At 49.0% G+C, this 18,065-nt stretch overlaps 1 protein-coding gene across 4 annotated transcripts in view; it reads right to left on the bottom strand.

Moving 5' to 3' along the window:
* Positions 1 to 275: 275 nt before the first annotated feature.
* The window catches only part of ptprub (protein tyrosine phosphatase receptor type Ub), a 253,953-nt gene continuing 236,163 nt past the window's right edge, over positions 276 to 18,065 (bottom strand). For all 4 annotated transcript variants that reach the window (XM_086155227.1, XM_086155228.1, XM_086155230.1 and 1 more), the window contains 5 exons: positions 15,853 to 16,167; positions 6,616 to 6,741; positions 4,736 to 4,893; positions 535 to 670; positions 276 to 444 (listed from right to left, as the gene is read on the bottom strand). In XM_086155227.1, coding sequence (XP_086011353.1) covers positions 382 to 444; positions 535 to 670; positions 4,736 to 4,893; positions 6,616 to 6,741; positions 15,853 to 16,167 — 798 coding nt within the window. In that variant the 3' untranslated portion in view covers positions 276 to 381. The remainder of the gene's footprint in view (positions 445 to 534; positions 671 to 4,735; positions 4,894 to 6,615; positions 6,742 to 15,852; positions 16,168 to 18,065) is intronic.

The following is an 18,065-nucleotide window of genomic DNA, read 5'->3' as shown; positions in this document are numbered from 1 at the left end:
CAGCCGAGTCGACTCTTCGGGATAGGATAGGTCCGTTTCGTAGCTCGTGACGTTGTTTTTGTTTTGTTTTTCCCGCGACGCGAACCCTTTCGGCGCGAGAGAGTTTTAGTACAGAGGCAGAGGAGACCAAGAAAAGCACAAAAAATATCAAAAAAGAGAAACGACACCGACGAGAAGGAACTCACAGCTGTACATTAAAGGTTAAAATTCAGAACCGTAGTGTTTCCCCCTACCCCCCCCCCCCGCCCGCCCGCCCGCCCGCCCGCCCCGCCCGGTTTAAATTCCTCGGGAGTCCTCAGTCCCGCCGGTCCGAACTTCACGCCGACGGGTGGCCTTGGATCAAATCTCCAGCTTGTGGGATTCTTCCGACGCACTTAGTTGCTATCTTCCCTCAAAGCAGTCCAAGTACTCCAGGACGAGGTCGTAGCAGAATCGGTACTGATCCTGAGGACAGACAGGAGCGTATCTTTGAAAGCGTTGTAAAAAAAAAAAAAAGGACAGAATGCATCGATTGGTCTCTTGAAGGCCTCTCACCAGGGACTCCACCATGTTGGGTTTGCAGTTGCGTAGGGTCTTAACAGCGTAGAAGATGTCCACCATGTTCTGGTACTGGATCATCTCCAGCAGGATGTTGCAGGCACAGAAGGTTCCGCTGCGACCGCCGCCGTTACTGCGGAAGAGATGCGGTATTTTAGAAACGGTATGCTTCCTCTTCTTCTACCCTTTGGTCTGCTACCTTCATCGGTCACCGCATTCAATCGTCCACCTCCCTCTAACCCTTCTTCTTCACTTCCTCTTCTTCTTCTTCTTCTTCTCCTTTGGTCTTTTCCCTTCAGGTGTCGCCACAGCGAGTCAACTTTCTCCATCTAACCCTATTCTCTGGATCCTCCTCTCTCACACCAACTACCTTCATATCTTCTCTCACGACGTCCATAAATCTTCTCTTTGGTCTTCCTCCAGACCTCTTGCCTGGCAGCTCCAATTCCAGCATCCGTCTACCAATATATTCTCTGTCCCTCCTCTGTCCATGACCCAACCATCTCAGTCTGGCTTCTCTGACCTTCTCTCCAAAACATCTAACATGTGCCGTCCCTCTGATAGACTCATTCCTGATCCTCTCCATCCTGGTCGCTCCCAAAGAGAACCTCAACATCTTCATCTCTGCAACCTCTAGTTCTGCCTGCTGTCTTTTGGTCATTGGAACAGTTTCTAGTCCAAACATCATCGCTGGTCTCACCACTGTCTTGTACACCTTTCCTTTTATTCTGGCTGAAAGTCTTCTATCCCTTTGTACCCCTGACACTTTTCTCCACCCATTCCAACCTGCTTGGACCGTCTCTTCACCTCTTTTCCGCACTCTTCGTTGCTCTGGACTGTTGACCCCAAGTACCTGAAATCCTCCAGCTTCTTGATCTCCACTCCCTGTAGCCTCACCGTTCCACCCGAGTTCCTCTCATTCACACACATATATTCTGTCTTGCTGCGACTCACTTTCATTCCTCTGCTTTCCAGAGCATACCTCCACCTCTCTAGATGTTCCTCTACCTGTTGTCTGCTCTCACTACAGATCACAATGTCATCCGCAAACATCAAGGTCCATGGAGATTCCTGTCTAACTTAATGGCTAACTTCCTGTCCTCCAACCATCTCCCCTCTAGTCTTCCTCGAGTCCCCCTGCCTGGTAGTTCCAACTTCGGCACCCTTCCACCCAGGTCTTCACTATCCAACCTGTCCATGTCCAAACCATTAGCATTAGCATTCCCCTCCAACATGGGCTGTGTCCCTCTGATGGACTCATTCCTGAACCTCCACATCTTCATCTCTGCTGCCTACTGTCTTTTCCTCAGTGTCTCAAAACATGTATGCTTCTCCTTATTTTCGTGTCTTCGTCAGTCTTGCTACAGACGTGGCTCTGCGAGACGCAAACCATTAACCGTCCGTTTAATCCGATCGACCGATTCGAGATGAGACGTCTCGTCGTCGACGGCCTTCGGTTGCGAGCGCGTGAACGAAGCCGCTAGCGGGCCGCTATTCGCCGAGATTCATAAATCCATAAAAATGCAAACACGGCAGCCGTGTAGCTGCTTTATATTACAGTAGCGGCGTTAATACAACAAACACGTCTCCGTGTCCGCCGAGTACGAGCCTCCTAATGTGTTTAAGTGCGCTCTGCCGATAAACACTGCAGCGTAGGCCGCGAAAACGTAATCTCGCAACCGCGCTCATTAAAAAGAGGCCTTTGCCAAAGTTGTCGCTACGTATACGCGCGTCGTCTCGGCGCAAAAAAAAAAAAAATAGAGCCGCGGGGAAGGAATTAACCGCGGAAAATTGAAAAATAACCCAACGTTGAGGTGTTTCCTTGAGAAAGGCCGGGTTGTTCATCATAAGTGCGAGACAATATCAATAAACAACTCGGGGGACAATCTACTTCCTCCCTCCCGAGACAAATGCGGGAAAAGTGGGCGCGGAGGCCTCCAGCCAATACGCGCGATATAAACGTAATCAATTGCTGTCAGCACCTTGGCAGATCGAGATTTACTGTAGCGAGAGCCATCCCATACTGTATTAAGCCATAATTAATTTGATCTCGGTAATCTCCTTCCTGGTTGTCGAGGGTAACGCTGTGTGACAGCGCTGAGCGATGTGCTTTTGGACGGGAGTGTCGGGGACGAATGTGTGACGGGTCGGCAATGAGCTGCGCGACGCATTCATATTCATCAGCCGCCGTGCGCTCGGGAGGAAGGGGGGGGGGGGGAGGGCGTGCACGCCGAGCGCCATCGCACTTTACCGCCTTTTGTTTTCCGACGTTATTAAACAATACCCGACTTCGCTGCTTCGCTCCGCATCGCGTTCGGGGGAAAAACGGAAATCGCCGCGGACGCGAGTAGAGCTCGCTGGTTATGGAATTAGATTTGGGTCGACGGTATCAAACAATTATTTCGTTTGTCTTTCTGACCGATTGGAGCGACGTCTCAATTGTTCGGGAGGAGATCGTGAGATCGTTTGAATAAACCCTTGTTTTTCGCGGGGGTTACGTTCCAAAAAGAACCCCTGATAGGCAAAATCCGTGAAGTAGAAACCTTTTTTTTACAATTATTATACAATGAAATACTCTATTATACATTGAAAAGAAAGAACAAACCATTTTACAGGCTCAATCATTTGTTTCACCAATAAAAGTACTGTATTTTCAAAACGTTTTTTTTCAACAAATAACTTCTGTACTGTACTGTCAAATAATAATTTTTATCATCAATGTGAACAGAAGGCTTCAAATTGTGGAGATTAGCTCCGCCCACCGCGACCCGAGTAACTGGATTAAACGGGAGAAAATTATAAATGATTATAAAAAAAAATTGCGGACAGTTGCAACCCTTTTTGCATCCTTATTAAAACTTATCGCTGCTGTCGTCCTTAGGTTTTTTTCTTCCTTCTTTATGGAACGAACGGACGATTCATTCATTCCGTAATGCCGACCTACAGCCGCATAGCTTTTAGCTTCCCTTAGCATGTCCAGAAGTTTAACTTTATCTGCCATAGATAGCATCTTCCGCTGCCTTTTTGTCAACATTATGGGTTTTAGAGAAACTCGAAATCGTGAGAGAATTCGCACGTACGTCATGTAAATTTGTCAACCTGTTTTACGTTCGTGTACATATTAAACTGCAACGTTATTGACGCACAGGTAGAGAAGAAGCGGAGTGACTTTTTAGCCAATCAGAATGCGGAACACAATGCACCATGCAAATCCGTGAAGTAGCGAAACCGTGAAAAGTAAACCGCGTTATAGCGAGGGATCGCCGTATCTAAGATCGGTCGGATGATCGTTTGAGGCTTTGCCTCGAAACAACGACCAACGTGATCAAAGTAGCCTTTGAGTGGTTAGCACATATGCTAATATTAGCCTTTGTTGAGCGCTATCTTAGCACTACAGAGCAAAGCCTTGTATTACTTTCTACCTGTCGATTATCATTAGCTGGACAGAACCGATACCTCAAACGTTGGCCGATTACAAGCGTCCTACAAAGAAGCTCCCTGGATGTCAACAAGTTCCTAAACTGAAACTCCAGCCGGACGGTTCTTAGAAATGATCGATCGCGGCTCAGGACTCCGAGCTCATCGCTCCAATCCTGAGGTCGGATATGTCACCAAAAACCCAGGGGAGACAAGAGCAAATCTGAACTCCCTATTTTGTTTGCGATTTTTAAAATTTGATTTTATGGCTCGTTTTTTTGTTTGTTCAATTCATTCAAGTGCTCTTTGATAATATTGAGACAAACCTAATGCCTTAAATGACACTCATTTTTTTTGTCCTCGTGCTAATTTGGGACCGCAATACTCCGGCAATGAAGGATTTTCTATCCGTCCAATAAAATAGACAAGCACTGTGAGAACAAATGGCACCTCAAGACTTAATATGCTATACATCGTAGCGATGGCGTATGAAACATTGATCCGAACCGTCTCAGTCTTTGCCCCATTAGTCGATTGAAATGCAAAAAGCAATGTATGTGAGAAACATTAAAAAGTAAACAAACCCGAGGGGGTAAATTAAAAACCAGGTGATCGAACGGAGCCGAGCGCTCGGGTGATGAGTTGCGATTTCAATTATACTCGGAGGATAAGCTAGCGCTCGTGAATACACCCATAAACGTCCGTCATCGAACGCATTAGCTCGCTGTCTGGGAGCGTTTCGAAGACGTCGGATCCCTTCAGGACGGGCGGCGGTACTCACAGGCAGTGGACGACGGTGCGTCCTTCTCCGCACTCCCTTTGCCACTTGTGCACTTGAGCCAGCAGGTTGAGGAACGCCTTCTTCGAGTCGGGGATATCGCGGTACGCCGACCAGCGCAGGAATTGGAACTGGCACACCACCAGCTGGCCCTCCTGGAGCTTTCGGATGAGACGCGAAGCAGGAAAGCACATCGTGAGGCCGGCGTGGGCGTCGACCGTCCCTGCCGATCTGATTATTTGTCGCATTTCTACGCAAGAAGGGGGGGGCCGGTGAACACTCCAGTTTGAGTACTCCCCGAGTCGGCGCTCTCGGCTGTGCTCACTCAGCAGAGTGACTTTGAGATATATGGGCCTGCACTTGCAAGTGGGGCCCGAGCGGCGCGTGAAAGAGGTCTCTCTGTGTTCATAACCTTGTCCCGTACGATCCCACCTAATGTCTAAGGACCGGTGGAGAACCGTAAGTCATGCAAATTGGGCTGCCAACGACGCCAACGATGCACGGAGGTTGGGATTCGCACAATGTGTGGTTTTCCTCCCTACGGCACGACTCTCTTGCCCACACATGCTTACGTTGCATTTCTTTGGACTTTTACTCCCTGCCCTTGTATATCACTGTCGCGCCCGGGAAGCATACAACTCCTGCGCTCCGGAGGCGGCACTGAACCGGAGGCGGGTGCTGTTTCTCTGTGATTTGACTGCGCCTGTGCTGTCGGGGTGCTCGTCGGGTCCGAGCCGCCGGCGGGGACGGCAGAAGGAAAGGAGGTGGACGACAAGGGCGGCGGATGGCGGAGGTGAAGATGCCAATCAAGACAAGAAGTTCTGGCCACTGCATGTCACAGAACTTATGAAGATGGCAGAGAAACGCCTCGCATACAGAATCCTCCAATAATTGGTTGACAGGGATCCGGAGCAGAATACATGCATACGCTTATGCAAATGTATCCCGCCAAACATACCTGAACACACACACACACACACACACACACACTCACAAATTCAACACAAAGAAGTGGGTGCAGTCAAAGGGAGGGGTTCATACATATGCACACATTTGGAGATGTTTCCTTTGCGCAGATGAAAAAGGACGGCGTCCCATCTGCTCAGTTTACCGCGGCGGAGCCATCAGCCGCCGTCTTGTCAGAGGAAGTATATCACGCCGCCCGAAATCCCGCAAACGCCAAAATGACAGACGCCGCGGCGAAGAAAGTCTCCCGTTAGCACGCCAAATTGTAGAGCACCGCTTCTTCCAGATAAAGCGAAGAATTCGCCCTCGGGAGTGCGTGCGTGTGCACGTCAAAGGGATATTCTAGTACTCTCAGAAGGGGAAGTGGTTATAGTATCACTTTCTCGGGACTGTCTGATAGAAAGCCAGCGGCTCTTCGTCCAGGAGTCGCCGATCGCAACGCAGCTTGTTTTCACAGTTGGTGGGAAGTGCTGCGCGCCGGCGCAGAAATCCCTTCGTTTTGATCAAGTTTCGAAGAACTACCGCTATGCTGTCCCCGCGGGACCTACAGTAGGCTGGTGTTACTTCACGCGCAGGCGCACAGGCGCGCTCTCCAGAAAGTAAAACGACATCAAGAGATGCATTCAGAAGTTCGTTTCAAATTCCACAGAATGTACGTTTTCATCATCTTTCGCTCTCAGCCGCTTCTTTTTTTTTTTTTTTTTATTTTCCCGCCCCTCTTGCCCGAGCTCACAGAACTTTGACGTTTCAGATTTAGTCCTCAGATGCGCATTCCAGGTGGCAGCTCTAAATATACGGCGGGGAAAATGCCAAATCTGAATTACAAATCGCGCGCGCGGCTCGTGCAAGTCGTCTGTGAAGAAGCAGCAGCGAACCGAGCGACAAGTCCATCCCCTTATTTTAAATTCAGTGCTCACCCTGGTGACATTCTTGACCCGGAACAGGCGGGTGATGACATCTTCATCTGCTGACATGGAGAGAAACTCCACCTCCATCGGGCCGTACTGCTGTAGACCGGGCTCGGGCCAGTACTGGACACACGGCTGCAGGCAAAAAAACAAAGGAGTCAAGACAAAACTGTGTTATCACGAATTGCGGTGCAGACACAGCTCAACTATCTAGTCTACAGGAGGTTGCGGTCGGAGAAATAACCCATGAAACTTTCATGGCCACGGAGGGCCTTCAGAACATCGAGCCATGAAGTGATGCAGGAAGTAAAACTGTCTGGGAGGAATACGGATTCAGCCGGTGAGGCTACAAGGTCGGCATCGGTGGATACGGACCGGACGATCATCGCAATAGAGACGCAAGTGTCACCGATGTTTCCCCTCTTCCCCATCTAGCAGGTTGGATAGTTCACACCCAGATGTTACCTTGATCTTCTCAGCAGCCCTGGGATATTTAGTCCCCCTGCCTTCCAGCTGGTGGTCAGCACATACCCGATGTTTGTCTCCTGAGTCCAGACACGAGACTTACTGCTTCCCCTTGTCCCTTGCGGGGCTACTAGTATATGAGACCTAGTTTAGGCGGTACTACCTGGACTACCTAGTTTATGCAAGAAGTCCCGAGAAGAAAACCTGATCAACCTCCGGGTTGTCGTCTTGCTTCAAGATGAACGCCGCCGGATTCAGGAACCGTAACTCCTCTCCTGCTCTTAACCACCAGTGAAGTGTCTGACGTGTCGGCCGACGGTATCGCCTTTGGCATCGAGACCCGGCGTCGTAGACTACCTAGTTTATGAGGGACCGTTAGGTGAGACCAAACCAAACCAAACTCCGGGAACAAAAGTACGCAGACACGAGTAACGGAAATATAGGGTGTATTTATGAAGTGCAGAATCCACAGTCGAAAGTGGGGAAAAAGAATGTATCTCTCGTCAGATCCCCGGTATTAAAAAGGCCGGCACCAATAGAGGACTGAAACCAATTACCAAAAACCCTCAGCTGCTTGGAACTACCTGCAACAGTGCCGCTGCAGAAAACACCCCAAAAACAAGACGAACACTAAGGACGTAACAGGGACAACTTAGGCTACCTGGTTTATGCAAGGAGATGGTGACGGACCCTTCCTCCCCTGGTAACGGTGTTGGCGTTCCTGAACCCCGGCGCCGCGTACCCACAATATGGGGAGGTACCGGAGAACGCCGGAACATCCTGACTCCTTGTGCTACATCGTTCATGTCCTTAAACTCCCTGATCTCCCTGCGCTATGTACTCCGTATCCCGGAGTATCCTGGACTGCTAAAATCCTTCCCGTTCCTGCCCTCCCCACCTCCCGTGCTACGTCGCATCACTTTCCTTCTCCCTGAAAATCCAGCCGATCAGTATCCCGGGTCCTCTGAATAAACATGACAAGAAGAGCTACACGAAGTTCGGAAGGAGCTGTCGGCGACCGGAGAGGAATAGCAATGAAACCCGTCCGACCAAAATAAATGCTGCTGAGTGACGACATTCACGCGGAGCTCATTGCGGTCCGTCCACTGATGGACAGGGGAGAAATTTGGGAAACATACTAAAGGGTTTCCCGCTAGGCATGTCCAGGCACTTGTCATCTCTCGCCTGGACCTCCAGTGGACCGTTGCGGCGTGTTCACAAGCTGCTGCCTGTCTCCTGTTCAATCAGCCAGATTTCTTTTTTTTTTTTTCTTTTTTTCCTCCTCTCAGCCCACATGCCCGCCTTCCCATCACATCTCTGCGATGCCTTCACCGACCCTCCCTGCGCGCACACTGGCAGAATTCCAGTACCTTGCAATAAGCCTTAATGAAAAGGTAATGAAGTCTTAATAAGGCGCTACAATAAGGCTATTAACATTACCAGGCATTCGTGATTGTTAAGATTAGCTTAAGGCTTCACTACTCGCGAACGACGGCTTCTAATTATTTATTGTTCGAGAACTTCCAGATGTACATGTTGTGCTCGGTCGATGCGGACGCAGACATGCACGGCGTTCTCCTCCGGGTCGGGATGTATACATCGGACGTCTTCTTTTATGCCATGAAGAATGAGATGCTGATTCACCGTCGCGACAGCGTTAATATTTTAGATGGCCGTGGACAAAAGTGTTTACGGAGTGTGACCGAGGCGACCGTGAACCGGATCTCGACAAGGGTCGACAACAAGAGTGCGGACGCCGTATGTAGCTTTCGACGGTAGCGACGCGGCTTCGGTGTCGTTCCGACATGTGCAAAATGAATTTAAATACAGATAACGAGATGAGATGGATTCATTTTTTATGGAAACTTTCCAAAGAGTTGGATCTGAAGGGTTACCTCCCTTGACCCTGCGCATTCACTACCCTGCAAGTACTTCAAACCGGCAAAAATGTTTGTTTATACATGTTCTTATCTGATATATGAGAAAATGAACCAAGCAAGTCACACTAATAGACTTAAATCTCTCCCTCCGGATTGGACTCTGCCATTACTGAGCCCTCCAGATATTATCTGGTTGTTAAGAAACAATACAAAAGCGAATTATCCGGTTGTCTTTGCGTCTCCATTGCAGCCAGCGAGTCTTATTTTAAAATTTCTTTTAAAATCAGTCACCGGTTAGATGAACTTCTTTGGTGTTTCTAGCATCTCAGCGCACCTCTACTTGCACTAGCTCTAAAAAAAAAATAAAAAGAAGTTGCATTTATTTGTTAATACTGCATTTATCTGTAAATCTTGTGCATTTTCACCCTTACCACTCCTTTATGTTGTCCAATATTATCCCTAATGTTGTTGTCTATTTGTTCATGGATGTCTTGCTATCGTCTCTCTATCTAATTATATTCATATCCATATTTATTTTACTTTTTTATTTTTTTGACATGATAACAATTACGCTGCTGAGACAGAGATATTTCCCCTCTGGGGATCAATAAAGTTTATCTTATCTTAAATATTGCACATTCTGTGCACTTCTGCTTAGATGCTAACCGCATTGCGCTATTCTGTATCCTTACATGTGTAACGCCAACAAAGTTGAATGTAATCTAACATACTCTAATAATATTTGTCCTCGGCAGGGATGCAGGTCTAAACACAAGCGCAGATATCATATGTGTTTAAAAAGCAATAATCCGTGCTATTAAAATACAGCCGAGCCGCGTGGCATTAAAAGTACGTTACGCCGAATAAGCCGAGAGGCTGGAACGCTTCGGATCCCGACCCCTTCGATTTAAGAGGAGCCGGCGCTAAGTCAAAGGAGATTTATTCATTTCTCTCCTCCGATTTTATTTTTACATTCGGTTCGATTTTATTTATTCATGCAAAAGACGTCGGCGGAATCGACGCAACGCGCTCGCGACGGGGCAGCGAGCTAAGTCGCTAACCGGCCGCCGATGGTCCCACCCCTGCCAAGATGAAAGAGATGGTGAGTAACTGTAGCTCAAAGGCTGCCGACTCCCTGCAAAGGTCAGGTTCTCCCATCATCTCCGGCTTTTCAGAGAAATCAACGCTGGTAATGAAGCAGCGAAAGCTTTTCACAAACGCGCCACCGGCTCGGGAGAAGCTAGTCAACAGCGGCGTTCGGAGTTCTTCATCTTCACGCTAATGCGTAGGAAGACTCGTGGTGATGTTTGTCTTCACCGGTTTCCACCTCTCTTGGTGATCTCCACGAGTTCACCACTCAAGGGTGGATGTCGGCGGTGGGAAACCTTCGCCGGGAGCGCAAATTTCTGTCCCGAAATTCGCGCGATAAGATGTACTTTCGATCCCCATGGGGGAACTTCTTATATAAATCGCTAAAAGACAATTAAAAGATAGCAAAAGACATCCACAAATAAACAGACAGCAACAAGAATAAACAGATTGAGATCATTAAAATATATTTTAAATTATTATTGAAATTGAAATTTTTCCCCGATTCCCCGCTTTTTCCCCCGATTCGATCCCCGATTCCATGTCTCACGTCAGGTTCTTGTAATAATAATTTATCTTTTATTAATCCCCGCGGGGAAATTCGTTCTGTGCCATTAACCCATCACGGATGAACCGTGAGCGGTCGGCTCGCCGTCCACCGGCGCCGGGGGAGCAGTTAGGAGGTTCAGCATCTTGCTCAAAAACATTTGGACACACCAGAAGGAGCAGGGAAAGTGTTTCCCCTTTCCTTCGTTTTTTTGATTAAACCCCGTTCGGTTCCGCGCCAAACCCTTGTCGTGACAAATCGGCGCGACGGCAATCGTTGTTTTATGCAGTGAGCGGCTTCATTTTCCCTTTTCCTATCCGGCAATGACGGCTGACAACATCTTTCACCGGTATTACCGACTCCCTTACTGGTTCGCCTCGTTCAGATGAATCGAATCCGGCCGACGCGACGGGAGTCCGACGTCGGAAGCGTCCGGAACGGAAAAAACTAAGAACAGAAAGCGCGAAAGAACAAATGTGCTTCAGGAGACGGCAACAAGAGGGTGCCAGAGTTCTCATCCCCAGATGAGCAAACCTCCACCGATGATAAATCTCTTCGGAGCGATGATGCAAAAGAGCGACGCCGCTCTGAAACAAGAGGAGTCCCGGACGGGAAACCGGGGATTAAAAACCGGCGCCGCGTACTTTATCTTTTCTCTCGGCTTCCTGATAGGTGTTAGAACAGTCTCGGACGGTCGCCCGCAGTTCATCCTCGAGTCTTTTAAACGAGTTATGTTATTGATTATCCAACGCCTCTGGTCTCAGTGAAGATATTTGGGTGGTGGTCGGCACGTACCCTATGATTGTCTCCTGAGTCCAGACACAAGAAGGCTCTTGCTGCTTCTGCCCGTCCCTTGCGAGGCTACTAGTTTATGAGACCTAGTTCATGCGGTAGTACTTGGACCGGATAGTTAAGCAAGAAGATGGAAGAAAACCCGATCAACCTCTGCGTTGTCACTTTGCATCAAGATGAACCGGTGAAGTGTCTGAAGTGTCGGTTGACGGTATCGCCTTTGGCATCGCGACCCGGCGCCAATATGGCGAACGCTGTGTTATCCGACGCATGACGGGATCTGCATTGTAAATTCTGAAATGTTACTTTCGCTCTCACATCACAATGATGAAGAGTACCTTCTTTTGATGTATGCGATAGGCACAGTAGCCGCCGGCGAATCAGCTGCTCCCTTCAGGGGCCGTCACAGCCAATCACCTGCATCCATCTAACCCCCTCGCAACTTCCTGTCTGGCCGTAAACCTCCTCTCTGGTGTTCCTCTACACCTCCTGCCGGGCACTTCCAACCTCAGCATCCTTCTCCCCGGATCTTCACCGTCCCTCGTCTGTTCATGCCCGAACCCTCTCGATCTGAAGTTATCTCTATTTCCTGAATCCATCCGTCCTCCTCAGTCCCAAAGAGAACCTCCAGATGTCTGTGGAGGTTCTCCGTCATCCAGGTCGTGGTGAAATCTTGTCAAAATCATCTCGTCTTGGCAACTGGACCGACTTTCTTCACTTGAAGACCTTTCATCCGAGAGGCTCCTTTCGTCCAGGAGCGAAGACAAGAAGATCTCTGGATGTTCATCTCTTCTTCCTGGTGTCTCCAAACCAGACACCATGGCTGCTCTCACCTCTATCTTCAGGTTTCCTGTCATTCCGGCCGCTCGCTCAGGTTTCTCCACCTCTTCTCCACCCTCTCCGACGCTCTGGGCCTCCACCTCTCCCTGTAACCTCTCCGTTTCACTCGGGTTCCTCTCTTTCCATCAGGTATTCCGTCTCGCAGCGGCCGACCTTCCCTCGTCCCCTTTCCGGGTCGTACCTCCACCTCTGGAGATTTTCCCCCGACCCGCTCCCCCGTTCTCACTTCAGAAATTAGCCTCGCGAGGTGAAACCCCCCGGAAAAAAAAAGACACGTACATTAGCATAACAACCCCCGATTTAGCCGGATTGTCGCGCGGCGACTCGCGCGTTAGCATAACGAACCCTCTCAACTCGGACCGACGCTGGATCCCGGCGGCGGCGAACCTGTGACGGCGTCGGAATTTCTCCGTTCACAAATGCTTTTTCGGTTAAAACCAGAAACCGTACATCTCAGCGCATCGCAGATATTTAATTGGCGGCGAGGCCCCGGGTCACGGGGAGCAGCCGCAACGATCCCTCGGAGCCTCCGAAGAGAATCGGCAACAGCGACGACCGAAATGACATTGATTAAGCGAGACGGCGGGTCAGGGGGTGGCGTGCGATGCGAGCGGCGGAGAGTCGAGAGACTGGAGCGGTGTATAAATAAGAGACCTTGAATTAAAATTTCCAATGGAACGCTCGACGGCAAACCGGCCGAGACGATTGAAAGGATGAAAGGGACTAACTGGGTCATCGTCTGAGGTGGGCCGGCTACGGATCGCTTTCAATCAGCTAATACAGAGTTGAATCTGACATTGTGGCCTGCCCGGATTTACACAATTCCCCATTTACTCTGTCGGTCTGGGAAAGCTGTATCATTAGCGTCTCGCTAGTCTGGTGTTGCTTTAAGAGTTAGCATGCGGTGCACCGCAAGGATAGAGGCTAGGATGTTAGGTGCTAATCCTTCCTCGCGGTGATGCTAATGACGTACAATAACACCCGGCGTCGCGGCGAATTAGCGTTACTCGTTGCACGTCTGTGTTTCGCGTGCGAAATACCGACCGGAGAACAACCCAGACGTTTTTTTTTTGTTTTTTTTTTCATCTCTCGAGCAAAGCTGCGCCGTCCGGGGTCATTATTAAATAATCCGGACTCATGCAAAGTTAGACAAGAAAAGATTCATAATTCATACTGAGGATATGGTTTCCCAGGGCGGTGAAACAATGTGATTCATATTTCATGCTGTCAGTGATTCGTGGCTGATAATGCGAAGGGGGCTTTATTTCCTGCCGTTTACGCCTCGGCCGACGAGGAAAAAAATAAAAAAAAATAAAAAAAAAAACGCCGAGATGCCATCGGATGGTAACAAGGCTTTATCGGCGACGCAGATGATGAGTCGCGAAGACGATTTCATAAGTTTTCCACTGATTAACGATGCAGGCATGTGAACAAGGTAAGGAAAGACTTTTAAGAAGTACTTGAAATTGCCCTTGTAAGGGACGCTAATGACATATTGATGAAAGCTGAAGTAAGCGACTTTCGTGTCCCGGTATGTCTGATCTAATCCAGTAGTCAGCACACTGAATTTAAGTGTTCTTAATCTTAAATAAACCCCCGGGACAGGGATTGATTTGTTTGTCTTGAAGGAATTTCCGCATGCCTATCAAACACGGGCGCCGTCTTTTTGTCCCAGGATACCCTTTTTCACAGGTTTTCCTTCGCCTTCATTATTAGCCCGCGCCTCATTTCTTTTAATGATCACGCCAGCGATACTCATTCGTACGTTTCACGTACGGCGTTGTCGGCGCAGTCTGCCGCCGAGGGCTAGCGTTCTGATAGCGTTAGCCATCAGAGCGACTGGCCGGACGGGTCAGTCATCAAAACAAGCCGGCTTGTGCTTTTTAGGGACGTCGTCTCTAATTCGCTAATTATGCAGAGCGGGATGGATTTCTCTGGCGTCACCGCGGCATCGCTCGGTCCTCTATCTGAGATAAAACTCCTTGGGATCGGTTGAAGCTGCAAGAACTGTCCTGCTCGAATTTCATTACAGGAACTCCCTCTTCTCCAGGGGGAACTTTTTAGTTTTGCATTCCCGCAGGCAGTGACCGTTGTGACACCGGCGTCTCCGACATGAACACTCCAAAGAAATCCGCCGAAGAAGCAGAAGGGGAAGATGACACGGACGACACGGGGAGCCCACGTTCGTGTTCTGCATGGCGGGAATAATAACCGTGGACTATCACATCGGTTGACGTATATTCTCCCTGCACTGTTTGGCAGTGTGAAGAAGCATACCGTTAGCTAACTCCTGACTCCTTTTGGTCCAAACATGTTTGCCAACGTTCATGTTCTGCATGGCGGGAATAATAACCGTGGACTTTCACATAGGTTGACGTATATTCCCCCTGCACTGTTTGGCAGTTCGAAGAAGCATACCGTTAGCTAACTCCTGACTCTTTGGTCCGAAAATGATCGCTTTCTGCTTCCAGCACTGGAAACCCCTCCGTGGCGTCGCAGGACTGAAGAGCTCGGACTTTCTTGTCGCTCCGTTTCTCATTGGTTCTGGTAGTTTTGTTCCGAAAACACAGCGATAACTTTTAAAAATGGCGCGCTGCAAGAGGTATCTGGTGGCTTCTGCCGATGACCAGGTGCCTACGTTTCGACGAAACAGCCAAAACACCCTGCTGAAATCTTCTTGTCCTGGCAAATGTACTTGAAAGTCTTCACTCGAAGACGTTTCACCCCTCATCCCATCCTTCGACGCTTCAAATGAAGACATTCAAGTCCAGTTGAAGACGGTTTTTGGAGCGAAGTCCGAACCGTCGCGACGCGCCAAGAAACACGGTTCCCGAAGAGGCTCTAGGACCTAGAACAACGCGAAAGTGGACGATGTAACGGCCGCATGCCTTCATCTGAAGACCATCCTACTCCTTCCAGACGCTGCCTTTTCATCCCTGAAACACGAGGAACCTGATTTTCCGCAGGACCCCTGAACCACCAGCGAGGGGGATTAGCATTGGGGCTATCACCACATGTAGCTTCTTCTTAAAGAGGCTACGGGGAGCCGGAGCTACTTGTAAGTCTCTTCTTTAAAACCGAGTTTGTTTTGCGTCGCGCCTTGGAATCTTTTTCTTTCCTCCGACTTGATCTCGGTTCACGTCGTCGCTATTATTACAAGGGAGAACAGAGAACGGCGCGGTACAGAGGAAGACATATGCTCATGAGAGGAGGGCAAAAAGAAAAAAGTGGGGCGCCAACAAAAAGAACCCGGAGATGTGGCTGGAGGGTAATGCAAGCCAATTCTCTGGAGATGCAACTTGAGGAAGGGAGGAAAAAGAACTGGGGCGGGTGTTATCTAGTCATGCCTTGAGATCAATGTGGTCAGGGATCAAAGCTCAACAAAATGGAGGAACTAATCCCGAGCGCAGTGAGATACAGAACCAGCCAGAGGAGAGTATGTCAGGAAAAAAAAAAAAAAAAAACTCTCAAGTTCAAATAACCTCAGACTAAAAATAATAAATCCACTGCAAACGGATGCTCTGGTGCGGCTGAACTTAAACATTTTGCTCATTTTTTTTTTTCCCCCTCCCCCGCCCTTTTAGCGTAAATAAATCGACGGCGATGAAAGCGCATACGGCGCTTTGACCTCACCCAGGCAGAGTTCGATTGATTCAGTTGATTGAGCATGACCACCGCCGTGCAGCCGTAGTCGAAGACCAGCCTCCAGAAGTCCGCCGTGGTGCCGGGCAGAGGGTGAGGGGTCACGATGAACGCCGCCTGCCGGTGGAAGCTGTCGGCCAGGGCGGCGTTGATGTAATTGTTGCTCTCGCCTTCCGTTGTCACCAGGAAGGCCAGGGCTCGGTCGGGCGGCAGAACGTCCATGCTGCGGTTCTTCTCCCGGTTTCTGGGCAACAGCGCGATGCTGCACTCCTCCACGTCCAGGTGGGGCGTCACCGAGTTCAGCGTCTGAAATGGAAACGTTCACAACATTGAGATGTGAGGGGATTTAAACCCAGAGGTTTCGTTACCTCGCCGCGTGACGGGGAATTATTTACCGGCGCGCTTCGAAACTGCAGAATGTTTTGGAAAAGTCCGGCATGACCCGACTCGGGAAGAAGTCTAACCTTGGACACCTATCCCCGAAGACCTCCAAGGACAGTAGATAAGGTACCGGCCCCTTCCACTCCGTTTGATGCTTTTTTTCCCCTCTTGCATGCAAGATAGAAAGTTTCTTGGGTGTCCGGACTCTTCTGTTGTTTAAGCCGGCGAAAAATTCCACGCCACGTTCAACCGTACCCATGTCGGCAGAGCTGGAATACAAGGTACGAACCGGGCCATCGGGAGGGACTTGGCATACGGCGATGCTTCGGCGCGCAGGCAGGAGGAGCCGGGAAGCAAACCAGCAACCTCACCATCGGAGGTATGCTTGCTCTACTAACGTAGCCTAGCCCTCCATCTGCTATCTTGTGGTCATTGGGCGACTGCAGGGCCACTTACAGGTATACATCTCCAATCGACCTGGGTGAAAATATTCGATGTAACTTCATAATTCCGTCTAAAAGTCAAAGTCGAGCATGTACTCGGCCTCGCTGAACAAGATGTCCGTTGCTTAATCGACTATCTGTCTTCCAAACAAGGCGGTGTTTTCCATCTCGTGCGCCAAACCAAACTTTGCGGACTATAAGGCGCACCACGTTATAAGGCGCATGATAAAACATACATTATGTAAAGCGAAGCAAAACAATCGGTTTAGTCGAACTTTATTCAACTCATTCACCGGTTCAATAACCCACTCTTCAATTTTGTCCTCGAACTGCGGCCATCTCGCTTCGCTCCCTCGGAAACTGTTTGATCGTTTTTTACTCGGCGCACTTCATCTTCTTGCTTCCTCCACTTCCGAACCATTGATTCATTTATGTTGAATTCTTTCCCGGCTGCTCTGTTCCCGTCATCTGCTGCGTGACCGATTGCCTTGAGTTTGAATTCCGCTTCTTAACAGGTGCCATTTTTGGGGGTCCTCATTCACATAAATGTACGGGAATATTCCGTCAAAGCACAGCATGTACAGAATTACAAAAAACGGTGGGGGTAAGCGTACTACGTACTGTTCTCTGATTGGTTTATCGTCGCCAGTGACAGCGGACACCTGAATTTAGCGTGAGGTTTGAACAACGTTGTATTAGTTGTCTAACGTTGTCTGACGTTAAAACAGATTCAACTGTGCGATCTTAACATTGTGTTTACTGCCCCTGTCTTATGGGTCAAAAATGACCCATAAGACAATCTTTGCACCCTAGTGGTTTACAGCCCACATGGAAACATAAACAAAAAAGAAGTATCCCTTTTTCTAATTATGGGGTCTCTTTAGGAAAAGTCATCAAATTTCAAGTTGGAAAAAAAATACATGGTCGTGGGTCACTTTTGACAAAACAAGGGTGAACACGACGTCCCCTTGTGAGGTCAGTAAGCACAACAAGAATTCACACATGAGGCCCACGGACGATTTTTGAGAACATTTAAGGATTTTAAGTGCGCATTATAGTGTGAAAAAATCGGTAATCACACAAGAAAACCTCCTAAAGGATGTTTATGTATGAAAAACCCCGCCCGCCTTGTGTTTCTTGTACTCTCCTGCAGACTACTCTGCACTCTGTGAGACTTGTACCTTTTTGGGGCCTCAAAATAAACCTCCATTTGAGAGACCATTTGGTCCATTCTTTGTTATTTCCCAATATTCTGAAAGAAGTCGCCACAAAATCCCACAACAATTCGGTGCTGCTTGATATTGGATCGCGGGGAAAACGTGTAAACTCCCGCAGAAACCCTTGCTGTTGGAATTGAACTCGGGACTTGGCTGTTGTAAT

The sequence above is a fragment of the Fistularia commersonii genome, chromosome 11, assembly GCF_037954325.1.
Source record: "Fistularia commersonii isolate RoL2024-O1a breed Wild chromosome 11, RoL_Fcom_v1.0, whole genome shotgun sequence".
NCBI classification, from domain to species: Eukaryota; Metazoa; Chordata; class Actinopteri; order Syngnathiformes; family Fistulariidae; genus Fistularia; species Fistularia commersonii.
The sequence above is the reverse complement of the archived record's forward strand: the minus strand, read 5'-3'. Positions and strand labels throughout refer to the sequence as shown.